This window comes from Limanda limanda, chromosome 13, assembly GCF_963576545.1.
Source record: "Limanda limanda chromosome 13, fLimLim1.1, whole genome shotgun sequence".
Lineage (NCBI taxonomy): Eukaryota > Metazoa > Chordata > Actinopteri > Pleuronectiformes > Pleuronectidae > Limanda > Limanda limanda.
The window spans coordinates 6,373,417-6,397,727 of NC_083648.1; the positions used below are offsets into that span (position 1 = coordinate 6,373,417).

The 24,311-nt window shown below is 42.1% G+C and overlaps 1 protein-coding gene across 1 annotated transcript in view; it reads left to right on the forward strand.

Moving 5' to 3' along the window:
* The window catches only part of LOC133017930 (piezo-type mechanosensitive ion channel component 2), a 65,535-nt gene that overhangs the window by 31,855 nt on the left and 9,369 nt on the right, over positions 1-24,311 (forward strand). The window contains exons 16-40 of the mRNA XM_061084186.1: positions 396-544; positions 672-845; positions 3,698-3,993; positions 5,747-5,907; positions 6,559-6,735; positions 6,855-6,977; positions 8,318-8,518; positions 8,608-8,812; positions 9,718-9,819; positions 9,971-10,136; positions 13,387-13,630; positions 13,747-13,864; positions 15,338-15,494; positions 15,577-15,666; positions 16,640-16,758; positions 17,034-17,102; positions 18,293-18,396; positions 18,935-19,033; positions 19,592-19,712; positions 19,815-19,889; positions 20,123-20,289; positions 20,527-20,720; positions 21,548-21,721; positions 22,641-23,315; positions 23,644-23,902. Coding sequence (XP_060940169.1) covers positions 396-544; positions 672-845; positions 3,698-3,993; positions 5,747-5,907; positions 6,559-6,735; positions 6,855-6,977; positions 8,318-8,518; positions 8,608-8,812; positions 9,718-9,819; positions 9,971-10,136; positions 13,387-13,630; positions 13,747-13,864; positions 15,338-15,494; positions 15,577-15,666; positions 16,640-16,758; positions 17,034-17,102; positions 18,293-18,396; positions 18,935-19,033; positions 19,592-19,712; positions 19,815-19,889; positions 20,123-20,289; positions 20,527-20,720; positions 21,548-21,721; positions 22,641-23,315; positions 23,644-23,902 — 4,419 coding nt within the window. The remainder of the gene's footprint in view (positions 1-395; positions 545-671; positions 846-3,697; positions 3,994-5,746; positions 5,908-6,558; positions 6,736-6,854; positions 6,978-8,317; positions 8,519-8,607; positions 8,813-9,717; positions 9,820-9,970; positions 10,137-13,386; positions 13,631-13,746; positions 13,865-15,337; positions 15,495-15,576; positions 15,667-16,639; positions 16,759-17,033; positions 17,103-18,292; positions 18,397-18,934; positions 19,034-19,591; positions 19,713-19,814; positions 19,890-20,122; positions 20,290-20,526; positions 20,721-21,547; positions 21,722-22,640; positions 23,316-23,643; positions 23,903-24,311) is intronic.

Here is a 24,311-nt window from a genome sequence, read left to right on the forward strand (position 1 = left end):
AACGACTTTTCTTTTCTTCTGAAGCTCTTTGAAACCAAATGAGATGTAATTACTATATTGTCCCCAGTTAAAATAGGGCAGTTTGCAAAGGGTTATGGTCCCAGTTTATTCCAGATTTAGCGTATGGGTGGGATGCTGTTGAGTTTCCAAATTCAATTTCCCCAAAAAACAGAAGGTGCTGACAATTTTATTAGAGTCATAAAGTTTGTGTACAGCAGGCTCATAATCCACAGTGTATTCTTGACTGTTTTATAACCTCAACCGCCGCGAAAAAAGAAAGTCGCCCTGAATCCAGATGTCCTCTCGCCGCTGTGTTTAATTTAATTCATTATAGCTGCATAGGTCACATAACTCACAACCTCTGTAAAACACTTACTGCAATTATTCTCCTCCAGGTGCACTACGAGTACTGGCGAAGGATCCTGAAGTACTTCTGGATGTCGGTGGTGATGTACACCATGCTGGTCCTCACGCTGGTCTACACCTTCCAGTTTGAAGGCTCGGTGCAGTTCTGGTCCAACATGTTGGGCTTGACCGAGATGGGGTGAATGTTTTAATTATATCACATAACATTAATGAAAGAAAAGCATTTCACTCCCAAAGATCTTTGCCTTTTTACTGATGTCTTCTTCTCCTCTGACATACGTTTCTGAATGTGTCCCTCTCTGCAGCCTGAGGGATTTGGGCCTGGAAGTGTTCACGCTGTCCAAGTTGTTCACCAGGATTCTCATCCCCACCTCTTTCCTGCTGGTGTGCATCCTCCACCTGCACTACTTCCACGACCGCTTCCTGCTGCTCACGGACCTCCAGGCTGTCGTGGCCAAAGAGGAGAGCACAATCTACAGGTGAGACCCTTTGGTTTTCTTGTTTGACCTCAAGTATCTCTGAAGTTTAAAGAGCAGCTCTGATAACCTGCCAAGCTGGAAGCTGGTGAAAAGAAACCAGAGTTTAATGCAACTGCAGTCGCCTTTCTCTTTGTCTCTGGTGTTAAAGCTCCTGTGAAATGTGGTGACCTTCTCCTGCAGAATGTATTTACATGCAAATACTCCGGGGCTGCAACTAGCAATCATTTTCATTGTTGATTTTTTTATCTCAATTCGTGGATTTGTCCAGAATTTTCATCTCAGGCTGTATCAGCTTCAGATCTAACATCAAAAAATCCCAGGATATTCACTCCATTCACATTCATAAGAGAGTAAAGGCTGAAGAAAGCAGCAAATATTCACATTTTTAGGAGCTTTTTGTCTTTTAAAAGTGAATCAGAACAATTATTATTTTATCAAAGCTGCGGCTGATTTATGTTTTTAAAGACTGACTAGTTGAATTACTTTATTTTATGAAATTCCTGCTAAAACTTACAAAACAAAATCAGCACCAATAGATATTTTGTGCTAAGAAGGATACTTTCAAATAAGAATATCCCACAATTCCCCAAACACTTCATAAAACTGATCAGTGCAGTAACCTCAGCCTGAGGAAATAACAAAACTAACATTTACAGTGAGTGCCGGACCAAACAACAAATATTATGAGTTTTCCGTGTTTACAGTGAAAAGTTAAATAACCATTAGCTTTGTAGTTAACTTGCTCGTAAATTGAACATCTCAGATTTGTTTATAAAACATCACAAAACATGGTTTCTTCTCACGGACGATAAACATCCAAACCATAAACACTAGAAAAACCGTCAATGTGTGCGTGAAAGCAGCATAAAAAACGCTGCGTCGTCAAAAACTCACTGTAACACCCTCATATCACTGCTCTCATCGCCGTCACAGCTGCTCACATTTTCACCGTCTGCAGGCGACCCTAACTGTATTGTCGTGGACTTTCCATTGTGTTTATCGCCGCTTCCTCATCTCTGCTTCTCTCCGTGACCTGCTGCCATTTCTCCTCTGTCACCGTTTCCTCACAGCCACGCTAAAGTCAGCGGGCGTATCTATCTGATCATGGATAGGTGGGTAACTTGCTCGCTTTTCTGTGGCATCCACCGACTTCCCAGTTCACCCCAGGAGCATTAATGCTTCCTCTTTTTCCCCCTTTTGCCTGAAATGATTCACCGAAGATCACCTGAAAGTTTTATATTCCTGTAGCTTCAACATTTCGGTTCTTTCTCCAGATTTCACTGGTATTATTTTGCTTGTAGCCTTCTCTCTCTCGTTGTGCTCTCTGTTACATTTATGGATCTCTAACCCCCCCCCCACTCCTCGATACAACCTTTCTCTCCAATGGTTTCACAAACTGTCCAGAAGAACAACTTCCACCTCAAGCATGTTTCAGTCTCCAAAGTCCTATTTTTGAGTATATTGCCAATGATCCACTCCCCGTCTGTCTGTTAAGCCCCCAAGAAATCAATCCCCTTCCCATTTAAAAAAAGAAGAGCCTGTCTCCCCCAGACTACAGGAGCGTGTTGGCCAGTGTTCGTGCATTTTAACGTTGATATTCTTTGTCGGTTTTCTCTCGTCACTGTTCAATCTTTGTACATCTCTGTAACTTTCCTTATTCCTGAGCAGCATCAAGCAAAAAATCGCCTCTCAACCGAGCAAGTAAGTGTGACCTCTGGGTGAATAATGACATTGACCTTGATGTGCAGCCAGTTCATGCAAGCCAAACCTCCCCCGACCTTTGACCTTGCCCCATTGCCTGAGACAAACTCCCAGGGTTAATGCCCGCCCCCCCCAGACTGTTTCGCTCAGTCATAAAAAAACAGCTCAGATTGTTTTGAGGAATGCTGAGGGAATGATGTGCACTGCTTCTCGATATCAATGCCTGATGAATCGCTGCTCTGATGTTCAGGTAGCAGACACAGAGCAGAACAGTTCCCATGGTTACATGTTTGCATCAGAGACGTTCACCTGGTCCGTGTGAATGAGCGTGTGGGGTCTTTCTATACTTATGAGGACATCGTGCATTCAAAAAGAAACATTTTTGAAAAAAAACGCCTCCATTTCTTTCAGTTCCTTTGCTGTGATGAGGATTTAGGTTTTGACTCAAGAACATGAGGTTGTTTTATTGAACATTTTTCACTACTATTTTAGATTTTTTTTTAATAAATATTTGACTTGACACCTTATATGCAGAAATGCCAAGGTAAGATAGACATTTACTTATTCCTAATAGGGGAAATGCAATTTGACTGAATAGAAGCAGTACAAGGGTAAAAAACTAATCCCAAATAATATATATCTATCTATATATATATATATATATATACATATCTGTAGTATTAAACAAGCAATCTTGAGTTATTCAGTTATGTGAACGTTCACAAGACGAACCTACTTCACAGATGTATATGAAGTTTAAGAAATGCTTCTAGTTGAAATTCTATAGTCACATTAGGGCACTGGGAGACATTCATAGACTTTATTTAAGGAAAGTTAAAAGTTTGTGGCTTTTTGTGACCTGAAGCTGATCTTGACAAGAAGTAATAAAAAACAGAAATTTAAAAATGTCTTCAGAACAACTGAGGAAAGCTGTGATGCGATCAAAAGCCTCACAACAGACACTACATTTATCTTGTGGTGAAATGTTCGCCAACTACGACAAAGTGATTCCAAAACTTACCGCTGAAGAAACAACAACCCTAAGAGAATGAAGTAGATGAGACAACGTCCCTGGAAGTCCTCACACGTATAGAATTACAGTTGACCGTGTTGGAGTCTTTGTGCGTTAACACTTCCTGACGTGTCTTCAGACTGGTGCACCAGGACGGCAGCCTGGCAGACCTCACCTTGCTCAGCGCCAGCTCGGTGGACGCGGCGCTGCCCAGAGAGCCGGAGGAGGTGCAGGAGAAGCAGGAGAAGCAGGAGGAGCAGGAGGTGTGGGAGCCGGAGAAGGAGAAGAAGCAGGTCCTGGTGGTTGTGATGGACAACACTGACATGGGAGGCGAGAAGCGAGGCAGCTTGCACGACCTGCCGCAGTCCAGCACAGAGGAGAGCCACCACTGCAGTGCCGGGACCGGGCCGGAGCCGAGCACCGAGCAGAGCTCAGGTACCGAGCCGCTCAGGAGGCAGGAAACGGTTCAGAGCTGAGACCTGTCATAACATGAGGGAAAGCTCATCACATACACCTGAAGATGTCTTTAATGATGTTAAACAGAACAGCAACAAACATCACATTTGAGACGGTGAAACCAGCAATGTCTTTGTCCTTTATTTTAGAAATGATCGATCAAAGACCAACATTTTGGTAAATTCATTGTCTGAGAGCCAATAGTTGATTCGTCATCTAATCATGGAAACACAAACCACTGACTGAAACTCAACTGGATTAGCTTAATGCTTCTCTCATACACATACAAACTCTTAATATTAAAGACCCAATTCTCCAGAGTTTCTCCGCAGCACGTCTCCAAACGGCTCCAGATATCAGTCACTGAAAGCAAGATCTATGAATTATTCCCTGGGAAAGCTGTCTGAATATTTGATTCTGTCCCATTATTTAGATCAGACTTCTCGGCCCGTGTCCCATCTTCGACTAAGTTTCATGGAAATCTGTTCTGTAGTTTTTACGTAATCCTGCAGACAAACAAAAAACAAACCAACACAGTTGTCTTTAATCTCTTCAGAATGTCAACGTGACCTTTTGCTAACTCCTCCAACGTCCATCACAGCTTCCCACACTGCCGGCCGTGTTTACCACAATCCCAGAGTTTACAACGGAGACCTCATACGTTCTGTGGTGTAAGCACTTTCACTCATGAGTGTGGAGACATCTCCTCTCAGATCTCTGTCGGCCTGCAGCTCCTCCGTCTGCTCCGGAGACGGATGGTTCTCTCCTGCAGAAGCTCCGTCGGCTGCTCCAGCATCTGCTGCCTGTTCTCCCACCCGTCAGCCGTTAATCATCTGCAGCAAAGTCGGCTCCTGTGAGATTTATCTCCAGGGTTATGCTCTGACGCGGCTCGTACGCTCACTTTCAGACACGGCGCTGACTGACGCCGCAGCATTAGCATGTTTACATTGACAGTCACACGGGTCCTAAATTAAAATGTTGTTTATATACACAGATAATAAAATAGGTGATAAAACCCAGCCCTGCAGGGCCTCTGGGTTTATAATGAGCTGCAGGCCATACAGGCTATATGCTCTATCCAAACAATGAGGCCTCTATTAAAGCCTGAGATCAAGTCTTTTGTGAAACGCATATACACACAAAACTGTGTTTTATATCCTTTGTGAGAATATAAAAGAGAATATTCAGTCTTTATATTCAGCTAATTGAAGTAACTGCTTGGAATTTGCTTGTGAATACAGATTTAAGGTTCAGTATGTTTCCATCCGTCATTTTGTTTCTATGGGAAATAAAAATGCATAAACAATCCAAAGGAATTTTGGCTTTTACATTGACCTCAGTAATACCTGAGGTTAACTGATAAACACTCAATATACACAAAGTATTGTAAAGTAGAATCTTGATCTGGTAGATTTTCAGGATCTATGACACCTTTAGAGAAGCAGGCCTCCATCTCACAGATGAATACAATATATACACTGGTTAATTAGTAGATATTTTAATGAGCTTTATAGACAATAAGAACATATGGAATATCTTATATCAGACTGACTCCTTAGGTTTAAAGAGAGTTGAGCGTTCCGTCGTGATCAGGGGACGAAGGCAGAAGAAAAGGCATTTGACAATTGTGTTCAAACCGTCAACATATTACTGTAATTGTGAGTTGAACATTTCCACTTGAACCTCATCAGTGTTTTCAGTGTGTCTGGTTTTTATTTCCCCTCTCATCCAGATCTGAAAAATAAGTGGCACCTGGTGATCGACCGTCTGACTGTGCTCTTCCTCAAGTTCCTAGAGTATTTCCACAAGCTGCAGCTGTTCATCTGGTGGCTGCTGGAGATCCACATCATCAAAATAGTGTCCTGCTACATCGTCCTGGTGTCTGTCAAAGAGGTAAAGACCCGGGATTCCTCATTTGTCCTTCATTCTCATTTTGTATGTACAGGAGTGATGTGCTTAAAGAGTTTAAATTTCTTAAACTAAAACCCCAAGTCTTGTGAGTCATGGTTTGGATTAGATTCAGATTTTTTAGGACCGTTGACAAGTTATCGTCCTCTGTTTAAAATCTGATGCTTATAAAGTTGAACTCTGAACCAACAGGAAATCAAGCAGGATTCTCTGTTTCCCACCAGAGCAGCCAGATAATAATGATAATAATAACGTGGGGTCATGAGGACGGACAGTTAGAGTTACCGGATGGAAATAAAAGTAGTAAAAGTTTGGAGAGTGTTTCACCCTGGATAACCTCCTCATACTTACTCTGTTAGATTCCTATTAAAATGTACTTTTATATATTTGAATTTATGTAATGTAATAATCTTTTATTTATAGTTCTTGACCCTCGGTTTTATGTGAATTTATATGTATTTGAATTGCCTCACATTACTCTTCACTTGTATCCCCCTCTTCTTCTTCTTCAAAGAACTCTTAAAAGTGTATTTTAATTATGCTTTTAAATAAGTTGTACAATAAAGAAACCTTATTTCTGCCGGCAGTAGTAAGACTTTGAGAATCTGAGCTGGTTCTGTCTCGTCTCCTGTGCAGGTGTCTCTGTTCAACTACGTGTTCCTGGCGTCCTGGGCCTTCGCGCTGCCGTTCAGTCAGTACCGGCCGCTCGCCTCCAGCATCTGCACCGTGTGGACGTGTGTCATCATCGTGTGTAAGATGTTGTACCAGCTGAAGACCATCAGACCCCCGACCTACTCCATGAACTGCTCCGTGGTAAATATATGAAGTGAATGTTTCGCATCCCCGGGTTGTGTGAGCTGCTGTACACACACTGTTCATTAGTATAATATTTCAGAAGAGTGTTTTCCAAATGTTTTCATTTCCATCCACAGTCGGAGACGTACTCAAGCGACCAGAAGACTGAGCTGCAGGATTCTCTGCTGTATGTGGGACCAGTGGATCCGGCCAACTGGGTGGGCCTGGACAAATCCCCTGACCTGCTGGGATACCTCAGGGTGAGGAGTAGAAAATGTTTTAAATATTCTTGGTAATACATGAAAACGTGAATGATATAAAATCTGAAAATGTTGAACATCAACTCCATGTGTTTATAATAAAATAAATAAATAATATGTCATGATATTTAATAAAATGCCAAAACAACTTTTATTCCTTTAACTTTATCTACAATATGTCAACAAAATTATCGGCCTGCGCAATACACGTCTCATTTATATTTCATCACATATTATAAATACCTCTTCATTTTCTTTACAAGTCAATATTCTATATTCCCATGCTTTGAATTGATCAATATTTCACATCCCATGTTCTCTGTCGACTGTTTAACTCCTTCGCCGCGCTTCACTGCTTATTATAGCTATTTTAAAATGTACAATACTGTAAATGATTGTGAGAAACAAATCTTACATTGCAATATTTAACAATCATATATTAACACATCATATATGATATGTGTTAATATAAACCATATTGATATTATATATCATTTTATACAATAATATTGTCTTTTACACACTGTCTACATATTCTTACACTCATAGTATATTATATTATCTATTGTATAGTCAAATACTTATATTTATTACTATACACTGCTATTATATTGGTATAATTACTATCATATATAAATATATATTATGTTATATTATATACTATATACACTGTACTATTTTTATATACTGTCTAACAATAACATTACCATCATATCATCAGTACTATTACCATCATCTTGCCACTGCACCTTATCTACCTATTTATCTTGTGTTTCTGTTTATATTCTTTCTACCTCAATATTTTTTATTTTATTCTATTGTATTTTATTGTTTTCAAATATGCCGGCTGCTATGACGACTTAATTTCCCTTCAGGGATGAATAAAGTAATCTATCTATCTATCTATCTATCTATCTATCTATCTATCTATCTATCTATCTATCTATCTATCTATCTATCTATCTATCTATCTATCTATCTATCTATCTATCTATCTATCTATCTATCTATCTATCTATCTATCTATCTATCTATCTATCTATCTATCTATCTATCTATCTATCTATCTATCTATCTATCTATCTATCTATCTATCTATCTATCTATCTATCTATCTATCTATCTATCTATCTATCTATCTATCTATCTATCTATCTATCTATCTATCTATCTATCTATCTATCTATCTATCTATCTATCTATCTATCTATCTATCTATCTATCTATCTATCTATCTATCTATCTATCTATCTATCTATCTATCTATCTATCTATCTATCTATCTATCTAAAATAAATGTCTTGAGATTAAACATTGAAATGTGCTCTGTCTCTGTGCAGAACAACCTGCTGATGTTGGCTCTCCTGGCGTTCGAGGTGACCATCTACCGCCATCAGGAGTTCTTCAGGCTGAGGAACAAGCTGTCCCCCCCCGCCGCTCGCATCATCTTCCACGACACCACGCGGCAGCACCTGGACATCGGAATCGTCAGCTTCGTCAAATACTTCGTCAACTACTTCTTCTACAAGTTTGGACTCGAGGTAGGAAACGGCTGAGCAGGAGAGAAGAGCTGAATATGTTCATTTATCTCAAAAGGATGGTTTCCATTCTTCATGTGTCGTTCCCACAGACGTGCCTGATGCTGGTGGTCAACGTCATCGGGCAGCGGATGGACTTCTACGGGATGCTTCACGGCTTCGCTCTGATAGCCGTCATGTACCGGCGGCGGAGGAAAGCCATCGCGGAGATCTGGCCCAAGTACTGCTGCTTCCTGGCCTGCATGATCACCGTCCAGTACTTCGTTTGCATCGGGATCCCGCCTGCAGCCTGTAAAGGTCGGTGCTGGGCTCCAGTGATAGTTTCAGTATCGTCATTCATCGTAAAAAATGGAAAATGCTCATTACAAGTTCCAAAAGTTCAAGGTGACATCTTCAATTTGCTTGTTTTGTCAGATCATCAAAGTTTTTAATTTCTAACAATGTAAAAAGCTGAAAAGAAGCAAATTCTCACATTTGAGAAGCTGCCCGCAACATATTCCTGGCTTTTGTGCTTGTTAGACATCATAAATGAATAATGGATCATCTACATTGTTGTGGATATGTCATTAATTTCTCTCAATCAGCTTCTCATTTAGATAATTATTCATGTTATTATATGATTAATATATTAATCCAGCTTAAACGGTAAATGGTAAATGGATTTGTATTTCTATAGCGCTTTTCTAGTCTGATGATGACCACTCAAGCGCTTTACAGTACAGTTTCACATTCACCCATTCACACACACATTCATACAGTGCATCTACTTGCAGCACTTTGTTATTCTATGGGGGGCTATTGAGGGTTCAGCATCTTGCCCAAGGACACTTCGGCATGCAGATGGTTCAGACTGGGGATCGAACCGCCGACCTTCAGGATGGAGGACGACCAATCTACCCCTCAGCCACAGCCGCTGTTTAGGCATCACAATAAGCTGCAGCATTGGGCAGTAAATCAAAATGCATATCTGTGTTAAATATCTTGGTCATGATTTGTTTTACATACTATCAAAAATACATTGTTTGATGAAACATCACGTAAACATGTTCTTCAACCTTCACGATGTACTTTCTCTTCTTTTATTTGTTACCTCCTCAAGGCTTTTATTACCAGTTCTCTCCTTTTTTAAAACACTCCCTAAACAAGCCTGACGTTTTGATGTGGTTTCTCCATGGTGGTAATGGTGCGTGTTTTCATTTCAGATTACCCCTGGAGGTTTCCCAAATCTTTCACAGACTCCAAAGTGGTGAAGTGGCTCTACATCCCAGATTTCCACACCAAGCCCAATCCGTCCTTCCTCATCTGTAGGTTTCTCAAACAGGAGATTCAAAAGCATTTAGATATTTTACCTTAGTGGAAGAAGTACTGGTACCGTTATCGTTGAGCCATATTGGTGTTTTGGGATGAATTGAACAAAGCATGATGATTGATTGAAGTGCTGTGTCTCTTTTCCAGATGACTTCATGCTGCTGCTGTGTGCCTCGCTTCAGAGGCAGGTGTTCGACGACGAGAACAAGGCGGCCGTCCGCATCATGGCCGGAGACAACGTGGAGATCTGCAGAGACCTGGACGCAGCCTCGTTCAGCGTCCACAACCCCGTGCCCGACTTCATCCACAGCAGGTAACAATCAAATCAAATAAATGAATGTGTAGGGGTATATAGTAATGAATCCCATGCTTGTATTTTGACCCTTAAAATAAGTTTTGCTTTAGATGTCTTAATTTTGGAGCCACTGGATCTTGACTTGGCTTAAACAGCTTAATGGTTTTAGATTTCTACAATATACTAAAACAAATAGGGGATCTATTACAAAATGTCTAGAATATATGAAGACAAGTAAAACATTTGACAAGTGCAACTGATTTTTTAAATGTATTATCTTACCCAAATATTACATTACATTACATTACATTTCATTTAGCTGACGCTTTTATCCAAAGCGACTTACAATAAGTGCATTCAACCCTGAGGGTACAAACCAAGAACAACAAGAATCAAGACAGTAAAATTTCTTCGAAATAAAGCAAAACTACAAAGTGCTATAAGTAAGTGCCATTTTAGTGCTACCAAAGTGTTAGTTTTCAAAAGTGGTTAGTAGTTTTTTTTGGTTTTTTTTATTCAAGGTACAGTCGGAAGAGGTGTGTTTTTAGTTTTCGGCAAAAGATGTGTAAACTTTCAGATGTCCGGATGTCGAGTGGGAGCTCATTCCACCATTTAGGAGCTAGGACAGCAAACAGTCGTGATTTTGATGAGTGTTTAGCTCGCAGTGAAGGAGCAACGAGTCGTTTCGCTGAAGCAGAGCGGAGTGAACGTGCTGGTGTGTAGTGTTTGACCATGTCCTGGATGTAAACTGGACCTGATCTGTTTACAGCATGGTATGCGAGTACTAGTGTTTTGAACCGGATGCGTGCAGCCACTGGTAGCCAGTGTAAGGTATATACCTTGTTCGATTAAGGTATATTAAATATACCTTAATCGAACAAAGTGTCAAATATCCAAAGGTTAATACATTATTTAAAAAAGCATCTGCTGTCAGGATTTCTCCCAGTTTGAGAACCACTGGTCTCCGTTATGTTTTTGGATCCGAATAACTCAGCAAACACAAGATGCTGGATAACGATTCTCAGAGAAACCTTCAGAGTGAGACACTTTCCACGTCTCTCCAGTCGAGCTGTTGAACTTGGCTTCAACCTGTGAAAACTGCAGTAATCCTAAGTGCGGCGGCGCTGAATAAGAACTCCCTCTCTCAGCAAATCCCTTATCCTGGGTAAATATTAAAACAAAGACAGATGACGGTGGCTCAGCGAGAGATGTTACTGAAAACCCACCGCATGCATAATTCACAGCTGTGGGCTTTGCTCCAGTTTAGTTTTGAATCAAGAGCTTGATCCTGACTTTGCACAATGAAAAGAAAGCGGAGGGGTTTCTGAGAGGCGGCGAGTTAGAGAGGCAGCGAGAGCATCCTGACCTGTCCACAGTCATTGATTATGTGCTCTTCACATTCCACTGTTTTGATGCGGAAAGTGGACAAGTCTTTTATTAACGCACTCTGTGTCCATCAACAAGGCCTCGCCGAGAGAGAGCGAGCAGCGCAGCCCGTCTGTCCACGCCGCGGCAGCGCTGCACTTATTCCATCGTTTCCCTCCAGGATCGAATTACGGATATACGGGGTGGGGAGGGAGAAATCCATAATCCACAAAAACACTCTGTCCGTCACTCGGCGGCTCAGACGCTCTCGCCCTGTACTCTAACTCAATAAATAGCTTTTATGTATGGAAAAGGTATTTTCTCCCCCCCTGATGAAGAAGGACACTCACTCAGCTATTCCGGCCCATCAACGCATCGTCCGATTCCAAACCCACTTCATCAGAGCCGCTTCCTAAACACTGCAGCTGTTGTTGTGGTCCCAAATGTTTTCCCCGGGTCCATCGGATTAACGCGCACGCCGCTTCCTGTTCCTCCGCTGCGCACGCCACATTAACGCCACTCTCACCTGATGAACGCAGGATCCGTCCGTGTGTTCTTAGCATGTGAGACCCACGCGGGACGAGCAGCTTAGTGCACATGTGCTGAGTGACAGGAGTCAGGTTTCAGCTCGGGTTCCCATTCATTGATTCGACTCTTACCGGAGCCCTGACGCTAAGTGAAACACTAAGTGTGATTGATGGGCCGGATTACAGGAGCAGCAACAACATGAACTGAAATGTTGTTTTGACTCTTCTTACTATGTGGTAAACATGCGTCCTCATTAGCAGCCGGGCCGGACTGGCACCGGTCCCAGGCAGCAGCGTCCTGGAGTCGTCTCGTGAACGTCTCCGTCAGTCGCGTGATGTCAAAGAACGTTTAACAGAATCAAAAACGGTCAGATGTGGATCTGAGCTTCAGGGGAGATTCACTCATGCTCTGGTTTCACGTCGTCCTCTCAGGGTTAATGTGACCTGTCTGGATTCTTGGTGGCTGATCTCGATAATAACAATATTAGGGAGTAAGGTCTTTCTGATAATGACGTGTTGGCCGATATATTAATGAAAGAAAATAGATTTGTCTCAGATTAGCCTATTCGCTACCGATGAATTGGTCGTGCTTTATTAAAGGAGCCTCGGTCATGTGCTTGATCTTGACTTGATTGATTGAGCTTGATTGTGGAGAGGCGGTGGACTAGTGGCAGAAACTTGGACTATGGGCAGAAAAGGTCTCTGGTTCGTCTCTGGTTCGACTCCACGGAGAAACAACAAAAAGACGAACCTGGATTGATCTGTTCAAAAATCCAAGAGGATTCTCCCTACCCTGTCTAGTGCCCCTGAGCAAGGCACCTTACTCCCCCAACATCTGCTCCCCGGGCGCCGTACATGGCTGCTCACTGCTCTGTGTGTCCTGCACCAGATGGGTTAAAAGCAGAGGTTAAATTTCCATCCTTGCTTGTGTGCTTGTGCATGTGTTTGGGAAAAATAAATGTATCTTTATCAGCTTATTTAGACCACGACAGAGAATTAAAATACAATACAACTTCTGATATTGTAAATTTCCTTTTCATTGAACCCGCATTTGATGTGTGCAAGTGATCGCTCATTTGGGAAGCGTAGTTCTCTCTTTGGTGTTAATCAAATCTAACAGTATCACTAAGATAGGGGTTTGTATCTGTTTATACTTGTTAAAGAATAAGATCTGCTTCCTTAGTGTAAGTCTCTGCTCATCAGGTTTAACTACAGGAGCCTTCTTTCTGTGCCATACACTTCCAGTATGTTCATTTTAATTACCCTGAATCCCAAGGCTGCTTTAGAAAAACGCTAATATGTGAAGAATTTAAAATTGTTAATCGTCAACAAGTCATTTCAATTAACGAGTGTCCCTCCTCGCCTTCTCCCTGCAGGTCCTACCTGGACATGCTGAAGGTCATCATGTTCAGTTACCTGTTTTGGTTCGTCCTCACCATCATCTTCATCACGGGAACCACGCGCATCAGCGTCTTCTGCATGGGTTACCTGGTCGCCTGCTTCTACTTCCTTCTCTTTGGCGGAGACCTGCTACTGAAGCCAATCAAAAAGATCCTGCATTACTGGGACTTCCTCATCGCCTACAACATCTTCGTGATCACCATGAAGAACGTCTTCTCCGTGAGTTGAAGAAGAAATAATCAGCGATAAACTCCTACTTTCAGATTTTATATCATATAGAAAATGATTTATTCCTGGATACAGTAAAGGTTTTATTTGTTTTGCTGTGTCCATAGATTCTGGCTTGTGGCTACATCAACGCTCTGATCCCAAATCAGTGCTGGTTGATCCAGTTGCTCAGTTTGGCCTGCACCATTAAAGAATATAAGATCAAAATCAACCAGGATCATCTGCGTAAGTGAACATTTAATATCTTGTATCATAGAATTTGTTGATATTTATGTTGGATATGTTGTGGCACGACAGGAGACGTTTCCTTCAGTAGTAAAAGGAGCAGAAATCCCCATTTTGGCTGCAACACCGAACCACGTTGGTGTGATTTTTGCAGCAGATTGTGTTTTCAGTAACATTTCTTGTTGTATTTTCCACATTTTATACTTTAACCCCACATGGATTAGAGGAAAACACTCCACAAAATATAGTGAAACACTTTGATTTATGCCTAATCAAACACAGATTTCTGTCTACGGCAACATTCTTAGACTTATAAATGTCTTTCCTGTGTCAGAGCTCATGTCACTCAACAATATCTCAGTTCTGAGAGGACTTCTAGCTGCAGGACGTTAAACTTCTAACTGTCCATTGTCTGGATGGGAATCAATACAGTGAATTTGCACAAATAACGCCACCAGCTCACTTCTCCATGACCACTGGACCTGCCTCATCTTTGTCTCCTCATGTATCGATCCTGTATTGTATTGTGTGTTTTGTCCCTGTCATCTGCCGGGCGTGTGTTTTTTAATGTTGTATTTATGATGGTTTGTCTGCAGCCCAGTTTCCCCCAGATCGGATAATATAATCTGACTAGATTTGTTGTGCCTGCTGAAGGATCTAAACCAGGGGTTTTCAACAGGGGGTCCGCGACCCCCTGGTGGTCCGCGACGGCATTGCAGGGGGTCCGCGAAATTCGCTTTGAGATTTCAACACATTTCCAGATTACTCTTGAATATCGTGAAAAGTATCTAAAATAATAAAAATATGTCTAAAATAATATAAAGGTGCTGGTGATCATGAGGTTAAACTTAAGTAGTCTCAATTGTTTGTGTGATATTGTATGATTATCATTTGTGACATATTCTGCATTACTTTGTCAACTTCTCTCTTCAGTTGTAGCCCCAGTTTATGTTGATTGTTATTGATCACCGCTACTTTAACGTTCTCTCAATATGTCAGCTACATGTCTGTACATTTAAGTCATGAACGTTCTATATTGATGTACATATAGTTCTGAGATGCAGTACAACTACAAACTGCATTTTAATTTTGTTTTCAATTCTTGAGCACTGAAAATCATCCGTTTTTGTTGTTTTTTGCACAGATTTTACTAGATTAGTTTGAGGTTATTAGGTAGATATAGATTAGTTTGAAGTTTTTAAATAAAACCAACATGGAAAACCAAATGTTAAAACTTCCTTCTATCCACATGCACGCACACACACACACACACACGTAGGCACGCGCACGTAGGCACATCAGTGGGTCGCGGATTACTTTCTAGTCAGAATCTTGGTCCCTGGGACAAAACTAGTTGAAAACCCCTGATCTAAACCCATTGCAGGTTATTGGTGTTGGCCCTGCTGATAATAAAGTGACAGTGGTGTGAACAGTCATTAGTGTCATGCTGAATTAAATGGTCGTCTGTTCCAGCGAATCATGAGCGCTGCGAGCTGCCCAGTGACGAGGCCGGGATCATCTGGGACAGCATCTGCTTCGCCTTCCTGCTGCTGCAGAGACGAGTCTTCATGAGCTACTACTTCCTGCACGTGGTCGCCGACATCAGAGCGTCGCAGATCCTCGCTTCCAGGTACATGAGAGGTCACTAGTAAGTTCAAGCCCACACCTGCAGTATCTGACTGGTAACTGATGTGTGTGTCTGTGGGATTCAGAGGAGCTGAGCTCTTCCAGGCCACGATAGTGAAGGCGGTGAGAGCCCGACTGGAGGAGGAGCGCAAATCTGTGGAGCAGCTGAAAAGACAGTGAGAATCCCACGTGTTTGACCTCGTGTTTGTACAGTGCTGTGGTTTGTGTGCAAGTTTTGACATTGAAATGTGAAGTTATTGACTTCTGTTTACTGTCTGCAAGTTAAAAATGTACATACACATATTTTCAAATAGTCCAATCTCCCTCTTAACTAGATCCGAGTTTAAATAGCAGGATTTTGTAAAGCAACTTTAGGTTTAATGTTTAAAAGTACTATAACATATGATTAGAAGTTTGCTTGTTTGAAAATTTAAAGTTTATATATTTTGGCATTTTTTTCTTTGAGACTATATAAACACAATTTTAGTACAGCTGCAAAAATACTTTATATTATAAATCCCATGCTGCGCGATGCTTTTGCAATTGTGGATTCATTTATTTTAGATTTAAAGGATAAGGTTTGCGTTATGTTTTGTGTATTTAACAAATCCCCTGAAAAGACCAAAAACCACAGAGTCTTATGAGCTGATCCAAAATAGTGTTATTCGTAAAGAAAACAAGAAGAAAACTATCTCTGGTCTCAAACAGCGGCGAAGAGAGAAACTATTGTGATCTACAAACTGAGGATCGATACACATCTGGTAATCTAGTGAGTATTTACGACAGTGGGAAGGTGAATGAAAATAAAGTACAGTCATTAAGGTTAGTTATTAGCAAACATGACTCAGAAATCCATTTGAAACTCGGATTAAAAGCAGCTCCTGCCTCCGTCCTTATTGTTTCCTGGAAGCCCGGCTCTCAGTATATCATTCTACACAAAGTCAATGTATTCCACCACTTACAGGTTCCTCAGGAGTTACTCAGACAGAACCCACTCACCCGCCCTAATGAGCACTCCACCGCTACACAACATGCACTGATTTCCATATGACGCCTGGAGACGTTCATGCTCAGTCTGTTAGTTCCGCCGCTGATGTTCCCCTGTGTCGATACTTGGTGTCTCTCTCACCGTCTCTCTGATCTAATCAGGATGGAGCGCATTAAAGTGAGGCAGCAAAAGTTTAAGCGGGGCAAGGAGAGGATGCTTAGCATGGCGCAGGAGTCCGGAGAGGGACCGACGCTGGTGCAGCCCGAGGACGATGACGACGGTATGACCACGCCTGCCAGGGCCTCTTACTGTGCAGCACTTATGAGACAAAAGTTTACATAGGGTGAAAATGATGCCTGGTAGAGGTCAGGTAAGCTGTGTTTCATGCTAACTATCATCAGAATGCAGCCATCTTGTGTAGTAATGACTATTCAAATAAGCAGTTAAACAAAAAATAAAGAGAAGCTTCATTGAACAGTAATTATGGCTTGAAGTTTGTAGACAAAACTGATTTTCTTATTAAAATGTTGCACTCATGTATTTGTGAAATTTTAGGGGCACATCGAACGAAAGCCAAGACCAAAAAAAAGCAGTGGTGGAGGCCGTGGGTTGACCATGCTTCCAGTAGGTTGACCAACCAACCCTCTTTATTCTCTTCCTCCACTCTGATTGGCCCTTGTGTCCTTGACCAGAACGCCGAGGATTCCCATACTGCCCCTGGGCTCTGAAGGCACCAAAATACAGTAGCTTGTTTACGCCATCCAGACTTTAGTCGTTTTCTGTGTCTATTTAAAGGCCCCTGTTACCTGTGTGTGTGTCTGTGTGTGTCTGTGTGTGTGTGTGTGTGTGTCATTATCAGTGCAGGGCCGGGCAGGGTTTTCTTAAATAGGCACGATGAGATGATAATGAAATAGAAAGTGACTAAAGTCTGGAGGTTTTGACGTTGTTTAATGTTTAATAAAGAAGAAGAATCCCCTGTACCGACCTTACGAGCCCACAGTAGAGAATCACTGTGTCGTGAAACACTTTCACGCAAAGATATGAAGTCGACTCGCCTTTATTCTCAGTACTGGAATAAAGGATGAAGGGCTTGTTCATTCTTTGCCTGCAGACATGATCACCAAACAGGTTTTACCCCCCCGGAGAGACAAAATCCAAACCCGATCCGACCAGCGAATCAAACGCTAATAATGAAGTGTCGCGGTGAAAAAACACGCGATGCGGCGGGTTTCCTGTTTGGTTTGAACTCATGTCTCACATCTCACTCCATCTCCACGTGACATTTTCAAATTATTTCTTCGATTTTTTTAATCTCTTCTGTCACTTGATGTTTCGTCTCCATTTCCCAGCATCCAACCCCCCCCCCGCCGACTCCCCCCCCACACCCACTGCGATTCTGTTCAAGGACATAAGTCAGCCTTGTCTATCCCAATGCTTCTGACACTTAACCACTGGATTCACTTGCTCTGTCCAGTTGCTTAATGGCGACTGTGCGTAAACTGGAATAAATGACTCTTCCTCGTGCTTTGTGGTCGCAGTCACATCGGTTGTATTGATAGTTTTGATGCATTGTATGTCTTCTGCACTTTCTGTTTCCTCATGGCTCTGGTTGTTCTGTAAATGTGTGTGTGTGTGTGTCTATCATGAGTTTCTACTAATATGCAGCAAGTTAAATAGACGGCTTAATTTCCCTGCATCTTTCCTTCAGCAGGGAACCTCCACTGTACCTTTTGTATGACTGTTACCATGAATATGCTGAATGACTCTGCCTCTGTTTGACTGAATGTAACGAGACTCTGCCCTCTGCCCATCAGTGGTTAGAAGTGGAGACTATTACTTGTTTGAAACGGACAGTGAGGAGGAAGATGAGGAGGAGGAGAAAAAAGACGACGAGGTTCCCAAAAAGTCGGCGTTTCAGGTGATTCCAGGGGTCGAATGAGTTTTTAAATCCCCTCCCGGTTTCAGTTAATCAGTCGGCAACATGCTTTTGTTATTGATGAGGATGGAGGTGAAGTATGAACATGTTTATTTACTCACGGACAAACTGATATTTCCCTTTTTATTATATCTCCTCAGTGAAACACATTGTGCCTTTACTCCTATGCATTAAATTAGAGTTTATAGTTTATAACTGATAGCAGCAGCTGTAAATGTTGTGGAGTAAAAGTATAAAGTCAGAGTAAAAACACTTTTATTGCAGCTGCAGGAACTAACAGAAAGAAAGCATTAACTGCAAAGTTGAAACCACTTCTTAATGAACATATCACTAACTCTCACCAGCATTTCTTGTGTTTTAACACTAATATAAAGAGAGTTTGTTTGACTGTGTGTATTCACCTGCATGGTGTCCTGAACCAGTAAATCCTCCACTGTCTCCTCACCACTGTAACCACTGATGTTTCTGACCGTTTGACATGTTTCCCACTAACCTTCTCCCCTCTGTTGCCTCCCTGTAGCGAGCTATTGGGAAGTTTGTGTCTGCGGTTCTGGCTTTGCCGCGGTCTATCATTAAACTGCCTAAAACCGTCCTGCAGTATGTAGTGAAGGCAGGCAAGGTACTAACCCGAAGAACTAACACTGCTTGTTTCCTGTGTCGTCTGCCTGCTCGGTCCACACATCAGACTGGACTGTCCAGCTTGTGTGTTGTTGTTCTGCATTGCGTAAATACTGTATATTGTTATTGTCTGACTGGCTGGTTTGAAGTGGTTTGCTTGATTTGCAGATTTAATCTGAAATGTGTCAGTGTTGTTTTTGTTCTTAATCTTGTGGTTGCTGCTCAGACAGATTCTCAGTTATATCGTGATCCACAGACGCATTAGTGGGTTTTATCTGTAAATACAACTATGGAGGTCATGCATGTTTTCCTGCTTTCATAAACTAATGTATGCAATAGTGACTGTTTTCCTTGGCACACCATTTTTTAAAGTGTTCCAGCGTTTTATTTTACAGTTCAACAACTTGAAGGCATTTTTAGAACATTTTTCAGATTTTGATTTTGTTAAAATGATATTCTTATGATAATGCAGGTGTGATTTCGCACAGATTTGCCAAATAGACCTTGTTGGTGCAATGTTTGTCACTGGTTCTAACCCGCTGCTGCCTCTGTTCTCCAGTTCCTTTACCACGCCTGGATCACAGACCCTAAAGCTGCACTCAAAGCTCGAGGAAAAGAGAAACGCAAATTTTGGAAGAAATACACAAAGGGAGTTAGACGCAGGAAAACTAAGAAAGATGGTAAGAAAGTTCAAGAGAAGAAATCTTATTCTAATATTAATTATTAGTGTGAATAAATTTGTGTTCTTTCAACCATATTAAAGTGTATTTACTGTACGTCAGCAGCTCATGTGACTGTAGAGGTCGGTGACTCGTCTGATGGGCAAGAAAAAGACGAGAACAAGAAGTCTGGACCAGGTGGGTTTCCTCTTCAGGAGATTGTGTCCTGAGATGTTGAAAACTTAATTTCGTCCTGTTTATTTCCTTCCTCCGAGTCTTAAACCACTTTAGAAATGAATGAAAAGGAAATGCACACTGCACAGATTTCTAATATACTGTTTGCTCATTTTACCTGATTTCAAAAAGTTCACTTGGAGAAAAAATGCAGCTTCTCACTGTCATTTGATTTGAATCTGTTTGACTTCCCTCAGACAACATCATCAAGCGCGTGTTCAACATCATAAAGTTCACATGGGTCCTCTTCCAGACGACGGTGGACAGCTTCACCAAGTGGATGAACGACATGTGCAGAGAGTACATCGACATCTCCACGGTGCTGCGCATCGAGCGCTGCATGCTGACGCGAGAGGTCAAAAAGGTACAAGAACGCTCTCACTTAGTTTTTAAACTTTCATTTTAGTACTTTTCCTGATCTTCTCACTTTTCTTGTGCGCAAGTTGGAAGCAAAATTTATATTTGAGCTTTTTTCCTCGGTGTATAATTAGATACAGAACCTGCAAAAGCTAAGGACATTTAGTTTCTTTCCCACCGTTTAATTGAATATCAATTAAAACCTAATGACAGAGAAATGAATGAGCCCATCTCTTCTCCCCAGGGTAACGTGCCGTCCAGAGAGAGCATCCACGTCTACTACCAGAAAGCCATGAGGCTCAACATGTCCAGACAGGCCAGCATGGATCAGCTGAGTGAGGAGGATTCGGTCTGCGGCTCCTCCCGAGTGCGGAGGAGGAGAGGAGGATACTGCATGGAGAGCCAGGACTCCACGGCCTCCAGAGACAGCATATCCAGGTACATAGAGCCGGATCAAAAATAATTCAGGGATAGATTTGAGCCCGGTGGAGTTCTCCTCTCTGGAACTTTTACCTCCTGACAAAGATGTTTTTTTCAGGTTTCCAATAAAATAATAAAAATCAGAACTATCCCCGGGGGTAAGTTAGAAAATTTGTTTCAAAAACGTTTAGGTGTGCACAGTGGTGATCAACACATTGAGCAATTTCCTTCACACATGGACTTCACACGTGTACAATCACAGATTTAATGGATGCAGCTGGGGAGTGCATGAGTTCTCAAAAATCCAACGGTACCTGAAGTAAACTTAATGCAGACTTCCACTGAAAACAATAATAATCATCATTATGACTTGTTTTTTTTGTTCTTGTTACTCAAATGTATTACTCTGATTAATAAGGCTTTATATTACACATAAGTAATATTAATAGTATGAATAGTTTGTATTCTTTCGATATCTTTCATAAGATTTTGGGCAAAAGTTGGTCTTTGTCCATCTATGGTATAACGATGGACAGTTGAAGGTGTAATATTGATATATTATAACAATAATATGTCAGGCAGCTTATATAAATAGGAAGATTTGCTGAGTACTTTGAGTTACAAATATCTGCACCATCATTTTCATCCCCTCATGGTCCAGCACGATCGCAGACTTGATGTGATGTTTCTGGGTCATTGCACGTGTGTTTGGATTCATTTCATTTCAGTACATTTACGTGACAGTCATTTCCTATGTTAAGTGCTGTGCCTTGTGTCTGTGTGATCGATCCCACCTCATCCCCCCACCACTGATCATTCCATCTGTCGCTCTCGCCACCTCTCAGTGCCGTCACTGAGGCCACCAACCTGTTCTCTCGCCAGTCCACGCTGGAGGACCTGGACGGGATGCCGGAGTGCATCCCCAAAACCAGCGAGCGCGCCAGGCCCAAGCTGCGTAAGATGTACGGCCTGGACCAGTCCAACTCCTCAATGGACAGTGCCGGCAGCTTCATGTCCAGGTGCCTGGCCTCCGCATCTCCCTTCACACCCATCTGCAACGCACGCCTCTGTCACTTTCATTCATGACATCATTCATGTTGTTACCTCTTAAACAAAACTTGACCCCAAAAACAATTTTTTTGTTGAAGTTGAATCATTGTTTGAATTTTAAATTAACATTTTTATTTTATCCTGTCAAAAAAATAACAAAACCCCCCCTGATAAATGCCCCTTGTTTTTTCATGTTATTGAAATCCAAACTTTTCTGTGGTTTTATGATAAATGATCCGTTCCTTTTCCCTCCGTTATCTAGCCTTAATATAAACATCACTTTTCTCGTTTCATTTTTCACACTTGAAGTTTATTTGGAAATACTTGAGTGTAATTCATTCAGTTTAGCATTTATAAGGCACATATATTATTTATAATGCCTCATAACAACTATAAATCTTCCTGTTGGCACTGGTAAGTAAGAGGGATGCACAGCAGTGTGCAGTCCCCTAATGAAACCCTATTTACATTCAATAGATCTCGATTTTTATCTGGAAACGCACCAAAATGTACACACTCATAAATATCAGTCCCGTAAACATGTCAGATCTTCTTTTTTAATTAGGTTCCATAAATTATTCTCAATGGAAAATGTTGAAAAAATGACGAAACTCTCAAAATCTCGAAATGTTGAAGAAAGTGCAACTTCCTGGATCTGCACCAAATTGTAATGGGTGCTTCCCTGACTCGTACCACATCCGTCCGCCAAGTGTTGATGTAATCTGTGCAGTAGTTTTTGTGTAATCCTGCTGCCTAACAAACAAAACTCCTTGCCAGACGTAATTAACTAAATGTCTTTATCCGGGAAATCCTACTTGATGTGATGCAAGTTCAGATGGACATAAAAGTGCGTGTCTGAATGCAGATTGTGGTTTGTGTCTCCTGCAGCGAGGCGACCCAGTGCGTCACGCTCTACTCCAGACAGGGAACCACAGACACTATAGAAGAAGTGGAGGATGAGCACGATCAAGGGGAGGACAAGCAGCAGGTCCCCTGGGAGTCCCAGCAGCTGGACGACAGTGAGGTGCCTGAGGACGGTCCCTGGGGTGAATCCAGGGAGACAGAGAAGGGGGACGACGAGGGGATGGAGGGGATGGAGGGGATGGAGGGGATGGATGGAACTGACGGTGAAGAGGCTGTGGAGGAGACAGATGTACCAAAGAGCAAAGAGGGACAAGAAGCTCCCTGGGGGTCTTTTGGCCCAGATGAGGGCACCTCCCTCAGGGTGGAGGAGGCAGAGTCTGTCCCGTATGTCCAGGACAAAGACTTCATCTCTGAGAGTGAAGACGGAGGAGGACAGCAGGACCTGATGCAGACAGAGGGGCGGATGGGACTGATCTACACCCCCGACACGGACGCTTCCAAAGTGTCTGACGCCGACGTGCCTCCCAGCTACAGCAAGGCGGTCAGCTTCGACCGCCTGGAGGTGAGCGAGGACGAGAGCGACAAGGACAGGAAGCGGCGTATGATTATGACCTCAGACAGCCACTCGGACAGCAGGTCAGACATCATGTTACCGTCCATGACCACCGAGCTGACCGCCAGTGAACTGCTGCTCAACAAGTGAGTCCAACCAGAAGCTACAGACACACAGGAACCAGAATCAGCAGCTGCTTATCTCAGACACTTTACATTTTCTAAATGATACTCAGTCTATTATTAAAATTGCAAGGTGTAAGTCTGTGCTGTCCACAGATCAGAGTAGTGATGTTAAAATGTGACTCTTGCTGAGTAAAGAAACTGTGTAATGCTATTTTTCAAAGGTGTTTATAGCCATTTAGGTCCCTGTATGATTTAGGATTTTTTTGTGAAGCTACAACAATGAAGTTTGGATTAAAGAATCAAACCCTGATCTGTCTCCTCTCTCTCTCTCTCTCTGCCGTCTTTTCAGGATGTTTTATGACGAAGAGCTGGAGCAGTCAGAGACTTTTTACCAAAGGCAGCCGCTAATTCTCCAGCTCTGCTACGCCTTCTACAACATGCTGGTGGCGCACTCTGAGATGGTGTGCTATCTGGTCATCATCATCAACCACATGGTGTCGGCGTCCTGCGCCACCCTGGTCCTCCCCATCTCCATCTTCCTCTGGGGCATGCTGTCTGTGCCGAGGCCCAGCAAGCGCTACTGGATGACTGCCATCATCTACACTGAGGTGGAGTCACCCAAGTCAAATCTTAACTTTGTCAATCGGTGAATTACACTAGTCAAGTGGTGGATGTCTCATTTGGTGATAAAGCTCCAGTGCAAACCTGGACTCAACTGTTTATATGTTTGATTGGTTGATTTATTCCACTCATTGAGCATATAACATGAAAACAGACAGATTATTGCATAGTAACGTCTAGGGTTGCAAAGGTGCGGAAGGTTTATTCAAATTGTTTGGCTAACTTTTTCTTACTCTGGCATTGCATTAGTGTTTTTTTACAAACTTTTTTCTCATCTTATTCTACAGAACAATGCCAAGTGCACTATCTCATGTGTGGAGACATTTCACCCCATCCAATGTAGAAGGAAAGGCTGTGTACATTTGCAAATACTGTGCAAAGACCTATGTTAAGAAT